At 40.2% G+C, this 14,260-nt stretch overlaps 1 protein-coding gene across 8 annotated transcripts in view; it reads left to right on the top strand.

The window, feature by feature from the left end:
• The window catches only part of NEB (nebulin), a 173,556-nt gene that overhangs the window by 124,864 nt on the left and 34,432 nt on the right, over positions 1-14,260 (top strand). For 7 of the 8 annotated variants that reach the window (XM_044303568.1, XM_044303566.1, XM_044303564.1 and 4 more), the window contains 7 exons: positions 6,713-6,823; positions 7,098-7,199; positions 7,278-7,382; positions 9,299-9,397; positions 11,031-11,141; positions 11,938-12,042; positions 13,797-13,901. In XM_044303568.1, coding sequence (XP_044159503.1) covers positions 6,713-6,823; positions 7,098-7,199; positions 7,278-7,382; positions 9,299-9,397; positions 11,031-11,141; positions 11,938-12,042; positions 13,797-13,901 — 738 coding nt within the window. The remainder of the gene's footprint in view (positions 1-6,712; positions 6,824-7,097; positions 7,200-7,277; positions 7,383-9,298; positions 9,398-11,030; positions 11,142-11,937; positions 12,043-13,796; positions 13,902-14,260) is intronic. The other variant, XM_044303563.1, reaches the window with a different exon arrangement.

Here is a 14,260-nt window from a genome sequence, read left to right as displayed (position 1 = left end):
AATTTATCAACAACTTCTTTTAATACTTCTATTTTACCAGATACTTCCTCTAATATTGTTATCCTCCTTTTAATAATAAGTTGCACAAGTAGTATAGATTGAGACTTAAGCAGATCTTCCCATTCTTTATCAAAACTAGCATTGCATAGATCCTGTGCTGGTACCTTAGAGAGTCTCAGTCCTCTTGGTACAATGCCCTGTTCCAAATGACGGTTCAGGGCCTTAATTTCCCATCTTTGTTTTAGTTGTTTAATAAGTAGGAACTCAAGTTCTCTAAAAGTTTCCGTTATGGGTCTGTCTGCTGTGTTTTCCCTCATGTTTGGACTCCTCAAATGAATAATTCTCCATCCGGAGCTTTTGGCCCTCAATATAACTCCAGATATCCATGGTTATCAGAGGGGGAGCTCAACTATCGGGTGATAGTACAAAAGTGATTATTATAGGTTTATAGTGGCTCACCCTTCTGTTTACCAGGTTCGGTGCTCTAACTATGATGTGGTTCACCCCAACCACATAAGGGGTTAACAATAAAGAAATATGTAAATTATAGTGAGCACTCAATATCTGTGGTCATATATCAGGTCTGTTGATATAACTATTTTATTAGAACATGAAATGGTGCATACAATAGATGTAGCATAATAAAATATCGTACCTTAAGATTAAAATTAAATAATAAAACAAAATATGGAAAAACACAGTTGGGAGGAAAATATGGCACAGTGGGAGGAACAATTTATAGCACCCACACTGGGGACGAACCTGGTGCTCTGGCGTAGGTTCATTGAATATGTAATTTTCATCTGGAGAGGAACGGAGGAAGATCTAAAAACATTCCTAAATTATATAAATCAGAATGATAATAATATAAAATTCAGTTCAAAGACACATAAAGAACAGATAGAGTTTTTGGATCTGACTATTAAGGTGGAGGAGAATAAATTAATTTGTCAAACATACCAAAAAGAGATAGCCAAAAATAGCTATATCCTTTATACAAGCTGCCATCTACCAAGATGGCTGCTAAATATACCTAAGGGGCAATTTAGGAGGCTACGGCGCAATTGTACAAAAGAAGAGGACTATATGAAAGAAGCTATATCCATGAAGGGACAATTCTTGATGAAAAAATATCCTTCACAACAGGTAGAGAAAGCCCTAGTAGAAGTAAAAAATATGGATAGGAAAACCTTCTTTGAAGGACCAGAACAGAAACTGACCCCAAAATGGGGGATCAAATTAGGATTATTTTACCCTATAATGCCCAATATAGGAAGATTGAAGCCATAATCCGAAACCATTGGCATCATATTACAAATGATAAACTAATAGGTCCATATTTGACTAATGGCCCACAAATAGTCTACACAAAAGCACCGAATTTGGCTATTAAAGTAGCACCAACTGTAAAAAACAAAAAGGAAAATGTTTACAAAAATTATTTTAACTTAAAGGGATTTTATAGGTGTAATACCTGTAGTAATTGTAAAAACACGAAATTCCCAAAAAAAAACAATTTAATTTCCTCCACATCAAACTCCTTTTCGTATGTTATTGATACATTTTTATCATGTAACACAGCAAACGTCTTATACATGATTGAGTGTCCCTGCAAAAAACAATATATAGGACGAACGAAGAGACTATTAAAAGTCAGAATTGCAGAACACATGACTAAAATTAGAACAGGATACGAGAAACATTCACTTTCTAAGCATTTTAAATATCACCACAACCAGGATCCCTCCCTATTAAAGTTTACGGCATTTGAAAAGATAGATATACATTGGAGAGGAGGTGATCACATCTCTAATATGTCAAGACAGGAGGCGAGACGTATATATGATTTTAACACTTTATTACCAGAGGGTCTTAACGCAGATTTTGAAATATTTGGCTTTTTGTAGATCAAGAGGTGGGTGCTCTCAGCGGACGGGACATCGGTGGTATAGCGGTAAAATCAGCACCCCGATCTCCCCTTAGTTGGGAGCCCCCACTTCCTTTACATCACTACAAATAAGAAAACACAGATGAACACATATATTGATTTTAAATTAATATTTTAAATTAATATTTTAAAGTAATATTTTAATTGAAAAAATATCACTATGTATATTTCTTTATATATTTTTTTTTTTTTTTATATATTTTTAAATATTTTAATAGAGAGGAAGCGCAATGGTATAATTTTATCATGATTATTATAGTATGAATTTATCAGTTTTAACATGCATTGATTATAAATATATATGTATTTATGCTAAATACATTAAGGATTGTGAAATAATTTATAATTTATAATGAATTGTAGTTTGGTCAATTTAATGTCGAGGTATAAGGAGCATTGTATAATGATGAATGTCTCTATTTAAAAATACAAGGAGGTATTTCAAAATATCTAACTCCAAACCAGATTTTGCAATGATCCCGAATTAAGCAAACAAGGTGTAACCCGTCCAGGATATATAAGGAAGTACCTTTGGATCCCATAACCAGCTACTGAGGAAGAGGTCAGAGACCTTGAAACGCGTATAGCGGTTGGGATCCCTATAGACGACTGGACACTTTAACCCATCGGAGCTGATCAGCACACGGAATCACGGACACGACCGTAAAGACGGTGATCGAAAATATTCCTAATTCATCACAGGAGTCTTGAACCAATCACAGGTAGAGACTTCACCGGCGCCCTGATCACGTGGAGTGCCGGCAAAAAGCACAGGACGCCAGCCACACGTGGGACACACAGCGGCCACCTGGAAGCAGGATTACCGTAACCGCAGACTTTGATCATCGGGAGCAGGGGCGTAACGATCGCGGTCGCAGAGAGTGCGACTGCGACCGGGCCCGGCGGGAGGGGGGCCCGCTGCAGGCCAGCAAGTACTTGCGGCGGCAGGCGGGCCCTGCGAAACTAATCTGTGTCACTGCTTGATTCACCTGCGCTCACGCTGCCTGTGTGTACCGTCCACTCCTCCCTCACTCAGCTGGTGCTGCCGCTCCTCCGCCGGGCCCTCCCTCAAGCTACACACGCCCACAATACACCCACATGACCACGGCCGCGTGACCCGTCCCTCCGCTCACGCGAGATGAGAGTCTCTGAGACTCTGACGTCAGGACAGGAGAGTAGACTCTAGGCGCACAGGCGCAGCAAAAGCCCGCCAGAGAGCAGATTTAAAAGAGGCAGAGCCCCGCCCCCCAGCAGTGTGTGCCTGTGCCAGCACAGATTAGAGGGCTCAGGGCACGATTCTCCGAGGAAGAAAGAAGAGGACGACCGACAGACAGACACCAAGGGCGAGCGCTGGGCATTGCAGCAGAAGTACTGCACTCCAGGACCATCTTCTCCTGCCTCACTGCCTGCTGGACTGGTCTATAGACTGGTAGGTAGTATTAGTAATGCAATGATTCATCCATGTTGTCCCCTGATCATCCATCCACATCCGCCACACCCCCTGAATTCAGACATTATTATCGTCTGAAATCAGGGCTGGAGTGGGGCCGATGGATGGATCATCAGTGGACGGTAATAAATTATTGCTGTTCACTCATCATGATCCATCCATGATCCGCCCCACCCGCATCCTGATTTTAGACATTATTACCACCCACTGATCATCCATCCATCCGCCCCACCCACGCCCTGATTTCAGACATCATTACCGTCCACTGATCATCCATCCATCCGCCCCACCCCCTGAATTCAGACATTATTATTGTCTGAAATCAGGGCCGGGGTGGAGCCGATGGATGGATCATCAGTGGATGGACGGTAGTAATGTCTGAAATCAGGGCCGGAGTGGGGCCGATGGATGGATCATCAGTGGGCGGTAATAAATTAGTGCTGTTCACTCATGATCCATCCATGATCCGCCCCACCCGCATCCTGATTTCAGACATTATTATTACCGCCCAGGCGCCCACTGATCATCCATCTATCCATCCGTCCCACCCACACCCTGATTTCAGACATCATTACCGTCCACTGATCATCCATCCGCCCCATGGATGGATCATCAGTGGCCGGACGGTAGTAATGTCTGAAATCAGGGCCGGGGTGGGGCCGATGGATGGATCATCAGTGGATGGTAATAAATTATTGCTGTTCACTCATGATCCATCCATGATCCGCCCCACCCACACCCTGATTTCAGACATCATTACCGTCCACTGATCATCCATCCATCCGCCCTACCCCCTGAATTCAGACATTATTATGGTCTGAAATCAGGGCCGGGGCGGATGGATGGATGGATAGTGGACGGGCGGAGTCGTGGGGTGGGCGGAGTCTTGGGGTGGGGGGCCCCGATTCAAAGTTTGCCCTGGGGCCCATAGAACTCTAGTTACGCCACTGATCGGGAGATATCCCACAACTTTTCATCGGGTAAAGACCTCCCCGGCGCCCTGATCACGTGTAGTGTCAGCAAAAAAGCAGGACGCCAGCTACACGAGGGACGCACAGCGGTCTCTTGGGGAGCAGGATTACCGCAACAACACCGCGGACCGTGAATATCGGAAGACACTCCAAAAACGTTACATTGGGTGAGTGCACTGACCCACGGTGGGACGCCACCACGGACAGTTACACACGAGCCGAACCCCAAACAGTGAGTACTTCTGGCTAACTACATGCACGGACACACCATTGATAAAGGAGATATTTAACGTTGGGAACAATGTTGCAACACCTATAAAAACAAAATTGCAGCCTCTATAAGGAGACAATACCAACCTTAAGTGACCAATTTTCTATCGGTATAACCAACTGTGTTTTTCCATATTTTGTTTTATTATTTAATTTTAATCTTAAGGTACGATATTTTATTATGCTATATCTATTGTATGCACCATTTCATGTTCTAATAAAATAGTTATATCAACAGACCTGATATATGACCACAGATATTGAGTGCTCACTATAATTTACATATTTCTTTATTGTTAACCCCTTATGTGGTTGGGGTGAACCACATCATAGTTAGAGCACTGAACCTGGTAAACAGAAGGGTGAGCCACTATAAACCTATAATATAATCAATTAGGTCTGTTGAGTTTTTTTGTGATCATTCCATAAAAAGTTATCTCCAAATGACACTGTCTTCGGCGGATCATGACTTTGACAAAGCGTAGGCCCACCATACGCTGAGATAGTCCAAACCTGCACTAAAGGTGTCCATACACATACAGTAACAGCAAAGTTAGCTGAACCAGCTGATTTTAGTGGCACCAGCTTATTCTCTTCTGTAGGGTGTCCTAACTCTTCCATTATAGGTGATGTTTAGTGAAAGCAGGATCGGGCTATTGAAGGGTATGACAACCATAAGGGCAATCTACCTAGGCCAAAGCTTATATAAGCTTTCTGTCATGGTGCGGTGTGGGGGGTATACTCCACACTGAACACCGATGGAAGCGGGAACAGAAACTAGGCCTGGACACTGGGGTAAGGGAGCTGCTCACCACCTCCTAGAGCCACCCTAATGCAAGTCCTGACTTACTATAAGTATGAACAGGCCTTGATGGTAGGGAAGTTCATACACCGTAACCTAGGGCCCTAAAACACCCTGTAGAACCCTGGCTATAGTGTCAGGACTAGAGACGACCGGTTCCTCCACCAGAAGGATGAACCAGGATCTCCCTCAGACCTAGAAACATAGAGACATGACAGTGAGCAGCAAGCTGTAATCCATGCAAATGTACTGGAACCCAAACACCATACAGGACAAAGTACAAACAACACACACACAGAACCCAGCACACCAGTAACTGCCTGAACCCCCATGCGGACAGGATACATGGTGGCCTCAGGCAGAGCTGCACACTGCCTTTTCATTCCCCCTCCAGGGAACTCAGGAGCCCTCTCACGAAGGCATAAACAGACAGGGAAGAGTCTAGCATCCATGCAGGACTGTACAGACCAAAGTCAGACCAAACATGAAACAACAACTAGACATAACAACACAAACCCTTAACATAACCCACACTACACATAGAATAGGCAAGGTAGGGTAGAAGACAAAGAGGAGACATTGCTGTCCCACAAGGTGGCCCTCAAGGACTGGGCAGGTAAAATACCCAGGACAGAAGCCAAGCTCCAGCACCAACGGAAGCTGGGACAACAACACACCCCAGACTACCAGCCACAGGCTAAATAGCTCCAAGTGACCACACCCAGCCAGGAACTTAACCCCACACGCACCAGATAGAGAAGGGACCAGGAGAAAAGAGTAAAGCACACACATGCTGCATAAACTTCATGTTGCCCCAGGCAACCAGTATGCATGGCTAACGTGTCACAGCAAACAGCGAGACCATGATACAGCCATGACACTTTTGCCCAAAACTTAAACATGGTCGTACATTAGGAAATCAGAATTTAGAGAAGCAGCCTAAGTTTGGTAATTTTTCTGTTTTGTTCAGTGGCCATTTTTGGAAGTGTCAACAGGAAGTGTGCAGCTATATCTGTTGTCACCCTACACTTATTATCTTGAAACCTGATGACAAATGCTACATTTCTCTGAACGTGGCTGCTACAGAAGAAATGTATGGCTAGTGGTGGCATCCTTAGGGAGGTGCTGACCAGCCGGCTACCTTCAATTGAAACTGGGCATGTTTAATTAACAAAAAGTCCTAGAAAAATCCATCCCTAAAATTAAAATGTAATATAGTTTTATAAATTTAAATTTTTTGTAACTGTGCGAAAACCTATTTTTTTTTTTAGAAACAATATAAAAATAAATTCCAGAAGGAGAAGGGCAAGTCTAACTATGCCAATATGCAGGAACCACCTGAGGTGAAACACGCAATGGAAGTTGCCAAGGCACAAAGTAATGTGAGTAATGGTGTATGGTTGGCAATTGTATAAATACCAGGTTTATAAAAATAGTAGTGCAAGATATATTAGTCACACTACATTTCTGCATACATGGACTTTGGAGTCTTTATGGGTCCATATTACAAAGGCATAGGCCAACTAATGGCGGCTCCATGAGGCCAAACAAACTTTTATTGTTGGTGGAGGCTAAGCAAAGGAAACTATCCAGATCTCTTGGTGGGCAATTTATGCAAGTCAAATATGAAAGAATAATCCATAATTCATATTGTAGCTGTCATACAGGAAAGATGCCAAAGCTCATCTCAACTACACCAGCATTGTTGATAGACCTGACATTAAGAAAGCAACCGAGGTGGCCAAGCTGGTCAGCAATGTGAGTACCCATTTATATATGCTGTATACATACTCAAATGCACGCTATGTAATATAACATGCTCGCTTTTTCCTTTAGATCCAGTACAAAGCTAAGGCCCGTGAGGAGGGCAGCCGTGGTATCACATCCCTGGGGCGACCGGACATCGAATTAGCCCAAGAAGTATCCAAACTTACAAGCCAAGTAAGACCTAATTAATTATCTAATGGAGAAGCCTGCAGTCTATAGAATTAAAGGGGTTGTCCAGTTGACTTCTCCCCAGGATAGGTAATTATTATCAGATCGGCAGGGTCCAACTCCCAGCACTCCCACCGATCAGCTGTTTGAAGAAACCACAGCGCTCATATGAGCACTGCCTTCTCTTCACTGTTTACCTGCTCGCTATTGCAGCTCCTCTGTTTCATAATGGGACGGAGGATCTGTAATAATACTGCGCGCCACTGTAATGTCGACAGGCAAACAGTGAAGACAATGCAGAGCTCATACCAGCACTGCGGTCACTTCAGTTGATCGTTGGGGGTGCCAGAAGTCAGAGGGTGCTTGAGAACTCACATGTTAAAAAAGCAGTGCACAGTCAGCGCTGCAGCGAGGAGTCTGATGTGTCTGTGAGATGCTGGCTTCTCGCTCTCCAGCTGCTGATTGACAGATCCCTCCCTATTACTATGCATACAGGGAAACCTGTCAATCAGCGACTCGAGGGCAGGAGAGCCTGCATTTCATGAATGCCATGGACTCCTTGCTGTCATGCTGGCCGCTATCTGCGCTTTTTGACATGTGAGTTCTCAAGCACAACTTCAAATTAACTCCTCTGAAATCAGCACCTGTCACTATGCTGCTCTCAGAGGGGACAGGGACCTGACCAGTTATTTAGGACCTTTCATTATCGATAATTCTGGTTAAATATATCCTAATGTACAATATAAATAGATTTACAGTGACAGTATTGCGTGCTAGCTTTCTAATAAAAAAAGACAAAAAATTGTGATCTTTTTCTAGTAGAATTTAGAATTTTCAGATGCTAATGAGTTATTTGTGATCTATATTAATGCAAAAGTCATCATGCACAGGATCCACGACTGTACTGTTCAATAACAATTCCAGGAGGGTTATGGTGTTCTATCCAATACCCCAAAACCCATTTTTATTTAATACAAATTAATAAAGACTGTGGTCAAACTAAGGCTACCTTCACACTCGCGTTTTGTGCGGATCCGTCCTGGACAGATCCGTTCAGATAATACAACCGTCTGCATCTGTTCAGAACGGATCCGTTTGTATTATCTTTAACATAGCCAAGACGTCTTGAACACCATTGAAAGTCAATGGAGGACGGATCCGTTTTCTATTGTGCCAGATTGTGTCAGTGAAAACGGATCCGTCCCTATTGACTTACATTGTGTGCCAGGACGGATCCGTTTGGCTCAGTTTCGTCAGATGGACACCAAAACGCTGCAAGCAGCGTTTTAATGTCCGTCTCCAAAGCTGAATGGAGACGGAACGGAGGCAAACTGGTGCATTCTGAGCGGATCCTTTTTCCATTAGAATGCAAACTGATCCGTTTTGGACCGCTTGTGAGAGCCCTGAACGGATCTCACAAACGGAAAGCCAAAACGCAAGTGTGAAAGTAGACGAACATAAAAAATAAATAATAAAATAAATAAATACAGTAGTATAGTTTTTCACAATTTCTTTTATCATCAGTATTATTATTAATTTTCACATTCGGCAGAATTGATTTGCACTAAAAATCCTTAGCAATAGATGTGGATACTGTTTTCAAAACTCAATTTATGTTAGCGGAAACCATCTGCATGGAAATATGAGCATGCTGCAGATTTTTTAATCCCCAGCATGCTCAATATGTTGCAGATTAGCAGTAGACTTTTCATCCTTTCAAGTGGATATGAGGGGGGGGGGGGGGAATCTACTCTGAATCCGCCGTACAGTCCAAATATCACAGTTGTACTTTATCTTGTATTAACACGCCTTGTTTCCATTCGCATCCAGAGGACCTACGGCACCGATGACTCCAGTGTCCTCTTTGAGGTTGAGGAGACCTAACCTGCTTTGCTAATCCAATGTTTTGCTGCATATTGTAGGCTGAGTATGCCAAAGGAAAGCTGAGGGGCCATGGAGCAGCATCTTATGACACTCCCATCATGCGGACACTAAAGAAAGCTAATGAGCTCACTAGTAATGTAAGATGAGCATGTTCATCAGTGACTTGTAGGGTGCCTTGCCTGTGCTCCAAATTTTCAAATTTTAGCAAATGGCAGTTTCCTAATTAAAACATTATGAGTAAATAGATATAAAAAAAAAGCCTCTCACTCTTATTATTAAAGTGGTTCTTTGGCCAATTACATTAAAAAGGCTCAGAATGGTATAAAATAATCAGTCATACCTTACCGATCTTCTGCTGCTCCCATTCCAATGCTTTCCGATCCCCACTAGAATCTACTTCCTGTTCTCTTTTAGGAAATTATCGTTCACTCACTCACTGGCTAGGGGCGGGTCACTGCTGGGGCTGACCAGTGATTGGCTGATGAGTCATTTCCTGTTAGTGACAAGGGAGCAGAAAACAGGAAGCAGAAACCAGCTGGGGACAGGAAGTGCTGGAGCAGGAACTGCAATAAGCTGAGCATTAATCATGTTATTTAATTTTTTTATGCCATTTTGAGTCTTTAAAAAAATATAATTGCCCAGACATCCCTTTGTATGATTACAATTCATTCAGCTGTATTCATATGTGTAGTTTCCACTGTAATTTACATTTTGTTTAAATTATGTTCACTACAGTAATTTAGAAGAACAAAGCTAATCAGAGCAAAAAAGAGAAAACAGCACCAAAAAAGGCCTCATTCAGATGGGCATTTTGGACCCACAGTTAATTGTTCGCATTCACTATTTAACACTGGCTTGATCCACCCACGGTTCCCCAGAACATAACTTACAAGACAATTGAGATCAATGGTGCTGTAAAAATTTGGTTCAGTAAAAATGTGGGGATCCAAGAGCTACATCCGGAATAAAAAAGAGCTACATCCGGAATAAAAACTACAGTACAATATGAATGGGCCTAAGTATCATTAACCATGTGAGACTTAGAATTGTTTGCTGTAGTAGGTTTTAAATGGGAAACTGCTTCATTGTCAGGTAAATTGACAGCAAGGGTTTATAAGTGCCCTTTGTGCATGCTGAAGTACGAGTGACCTTTTATTTTTTAGAAGAAAACTTTTTGTATATTCATTGATCCGATTTACCTTTTATGTGTCATAAAATGAAGTCTGAGGTAAGTTCCCGAAAGTATGGTTAGTCATCAGTATTCATTCATTTTATTCATTTCATACACAGAGTTAAAAACGTTGTGATAAAAGTATTCTTATTTTAAAATTTGAATCTATTAAATTTTTCTCCTGTCCATTGCATGCAATCTACAATTTCAAATCTCAACATAAATAATGTGCATATCTTTGTACTCGACTGGACAGAACCAAATATTTTTCCTGCAAATAATTAGACTAATATTTCAAGCCGTTATTTAAAAACTTTTTTGGGGAAAAAAAATTAGCTTACCAGTTGATTTACTGTTAAAATGAGGACAAAGAATGCACATCATTTTTGTCCCTTTTCTGTGATATCTTGCACTCTTTTTTCACACATTGGAAGGTTTATGATTTGGAGCATGTTTCTGCGATAGTCTTGACAATTTATTTGTTTTCTTGTTTAGGTATTATTATGGCTGTCTTTATTTTAGGTGTTTCTGCCTCCCGATCATGTAGGATTTAATTGCACGATCTTTAGTAATTTGATATTCATTATATTTTTCAACAGGTGAAGTACAAGGAAAACTTTTCAAAAGATAAGGGCAAGAAACCTCATTACGATCTGAAAGAGGCCAAAATTTACCAGACTTTGAAGGATGCAAATACACTAGCTAGTGAGGTGAATTACTATTAAAATGATAATATAATCAAATAAGGAATGTGATTTGTCTTTAGAAACATTGGGGCTAATTTACCAAATAGTCTAAGGAAACAATTGGTACTTTTGTTCTCCCAAGCAGTTTAAAAAAAAAATGCTGAACTGTATGTACACCTAAGAGAGGATATGTACACCTTTGAGGGGGGGGGGGATTATTATTATTATTTTTTATTATTATTATTATTATTATTATTGCGTTTTACTTATTTTGAGCTAAAATTATTTTTTTTCAATTGGTCTTTATTAAAAATATGGAATCCTTTTTTGTGTACATAGTTGAGATACTCTACTAGCTGCCTGTTGATTTTCTGTCTTTTCCGTCATGTGAGGAGCAGACAGGCTCCTTATCTCTGCTCTCTGACATTAAAAACACTCATTAAAGCTCAATCCTTATATTACTGATAAGATAATGTGGCTTAAATAAGTGTTTATGACTTCTTAGTAGTTTAGAGATAAGGTTTATTAGATGACTGGCACAAAGTGAAAGTTTCAGTCACACAGCTAGAAAAACAGTTAACCCTTTGTGACATAATGGCTCAATATTTTTAATAAAGGTCAATTGAAAATATGATTTTTAGCCAAAAATGAGTGAAATGCATTTATAAACAAAAATGTGCCTCCAAAAGGTGCACATAGCCTTTAAGCAGCCCTCTTGTTGCTTTAGGAAAATGAGTTCACTCAATTAGTTTTTAAATATTTTTTATATTTTATTTCTATTTGTTTTAATTTGAAAATGTCTTTCATCTTTTCATTGCAGGTTATATATAAGGCCGATCTTAAGAAGCTCCACAAACCAGTGACCGATATGGCGGAGTCCTTGAACATGCAACATATCACTAGTACAAGCAAACTATCAAGTGATGTAAGTCCTACACCAAAAAATAATCAACCTGAGTAATTCTTACTTATTTTTCTTCCTGCTATAACTGATAAAGCTAATCATTCTGCTTTTCATCTTGGGCATCAGTTGGTAGCTATACTTTCCTTATTGAATGACTTAAATTCTATCCGGCTCATTACTAGATATTAATATAGCTAAGCTTATTAAACTTAACATGAATCTTCACCTTTTAACACCATGCAGATTTTAGGTTCAAAACTTTTATTTATTTCCTAATATTTCTTGATAGTAGCCAGTTCTCTATTATTCTGATACAGAGCTCTAAATCTCCTACATGGGCAAGTATTTAAAACATAGCACTCTGACTTCCTGCAGTCTTCACTAGGGGGAGCTTAGGAGCTTACTGCATATAGTTTTATTATTGAATTCAATGTATCAACAGTATGCAGAAAGCTCATAAGCGCCCTCTAGTGGTGTGGAAGGCAGCCTCAGTTTTAGTATGTATTACTATGTCTATGCAGGGGTTTGTAGCTTTACATTAGAAAAAAAGGTTCTACTGCAGGAAATTAATTGCCACAGAGTCTTGAACCTATCTAGGTTAAAAAAAAACCTTCAAGGGCAGCTGTTAGCAGATTGGTACCTATGAAACTGGCTGACCTGTTACATGTGCACTTGGCAGCTCAAGACATCTGCATTAGTCCCATGTTCATATGTGCCCACATTGCTGAGAAAAATGATCTTTTAATATATGCAAATGAGCCTCTAGGAGCAACAGGGGCGTTGGCCTTACTCTTAGAGACTCAGCTCTCTCTGCAACTGCCACGCCCTCTGCATTTTGATTGACAGGGCCCCGTGTGATGACGTTTTCACTGCTTGGCCCTGTCAAAGTGCAGAGGGTGCGGCAGTTACAGAGAGAGCAGAGGCTCTAGGTGTAACAGCAAGACCCCATTGCTCCTAGAGGCCATTTGCATATATTAAAACATTATTTTTCTCAGCAATGCGGACACATATGAACATGGGACCAACACAGATGCCTTCAGCTGCCAAGAGCACATGTAACAGGTCAGCCAGTGTCATAGGTACAAAACTGCTGACAGATGCCTTTTAAGGGTGGATATTTATAAAGTGACAAAATAAGGAGCATAACTAATAGCTAATTCATATAGTCTTTTCATTCTTTTATTTGTCCATATTAACTATGCTGAATAATATTTTAATGTAACAACAATTATACACAATAATATAGTAATTATTATTTGTCATCAATTTAAAAAAACTGTAACCGCTTACTTTTCTAATAATTCTGTAGTTTAGCAGCAGTTTGGCTGTTTTAATAAAGCTTAATTTGTTTTCTTGGTAAAAAAAATATAACATTTAAAAAATAACATAATTGATATATAAAGTATAAAATATATTAATATTTTATCTTATATCTGATTTTAGCAGGATTCAACCGATATATATATATATATATACAATTTAAGAATAACTAAAGCACTAGAGTCCCTTTATTTCTATTAATATTATTTCAATGAATCCTAGAATATGGATTTTTATATATATTACTATAATAATATTAAGCACTTTCGAATAAATTGGAGTTGTGTAAATACAGATAATTGATATTACTTAGATTATTTCACAAAATTATTAAGTCAGATTTTTTAATTAATTTAATCTGGAACTTCACATTCTGTAAAATAAGTATTGGATCCAGTAGCAGCCAGATAATGTGTTAGGCTATGATTAAGGCAGTCTTTGACACTTCCCTTCAGTACCGGTACAAGAAGGAATATCAGAAGAGTAAGGGTCACTACCAAATGGTGCCTGATACACTTGAACAAGTTCATGTAAAGGAAGCAACAGATCTGCAGAGCATAGTAAGTTTTACATTCGACTGCCTAATGCTGTGTGTAAATTCTATGATGTACTGTGTGAATTTAAAGGGGTTATCTCACAAAAAATATTCAAAATTTTTCAAACCAGCACCTACAGTAGATGTGAATTGTAATTAAAAATTTAGTGTGGCCATGGAGTTATGTAAGAAACCGTATCTGTATAGCACCACCTGCTGTTTGTTTCTTTCCTTACTTCTCTGTCCACCTCACTGAAGTGGTCGCACATGCTCAGTTCCATCCCTCACCTGCCATCAGTCATATCTACTGTTAGAAAATGTGACAATTACAGAGCAAGGGGCAAGCTTCGATAGAAAGAGATTGCCATGTAGATGACTCGTGGC

Source organism: Bufo gargarizans, chromosome 8 (assembly GCF_014858855.1).
Source record: "Bufo gargarizans isolate SCDJY-AF-19 chromosome 8, ASM1485885v1, whole genome shotgun sequence".
Taxonomy (NCBI): Eukaryota; Metazoa; Chordata; class Amphibia; order Anura; family Bufonidae; genus Bufo; species Bufo gargarizans.
This window is presented reverse-complemented; position numbering and strand designations above follow the sequence as displayed.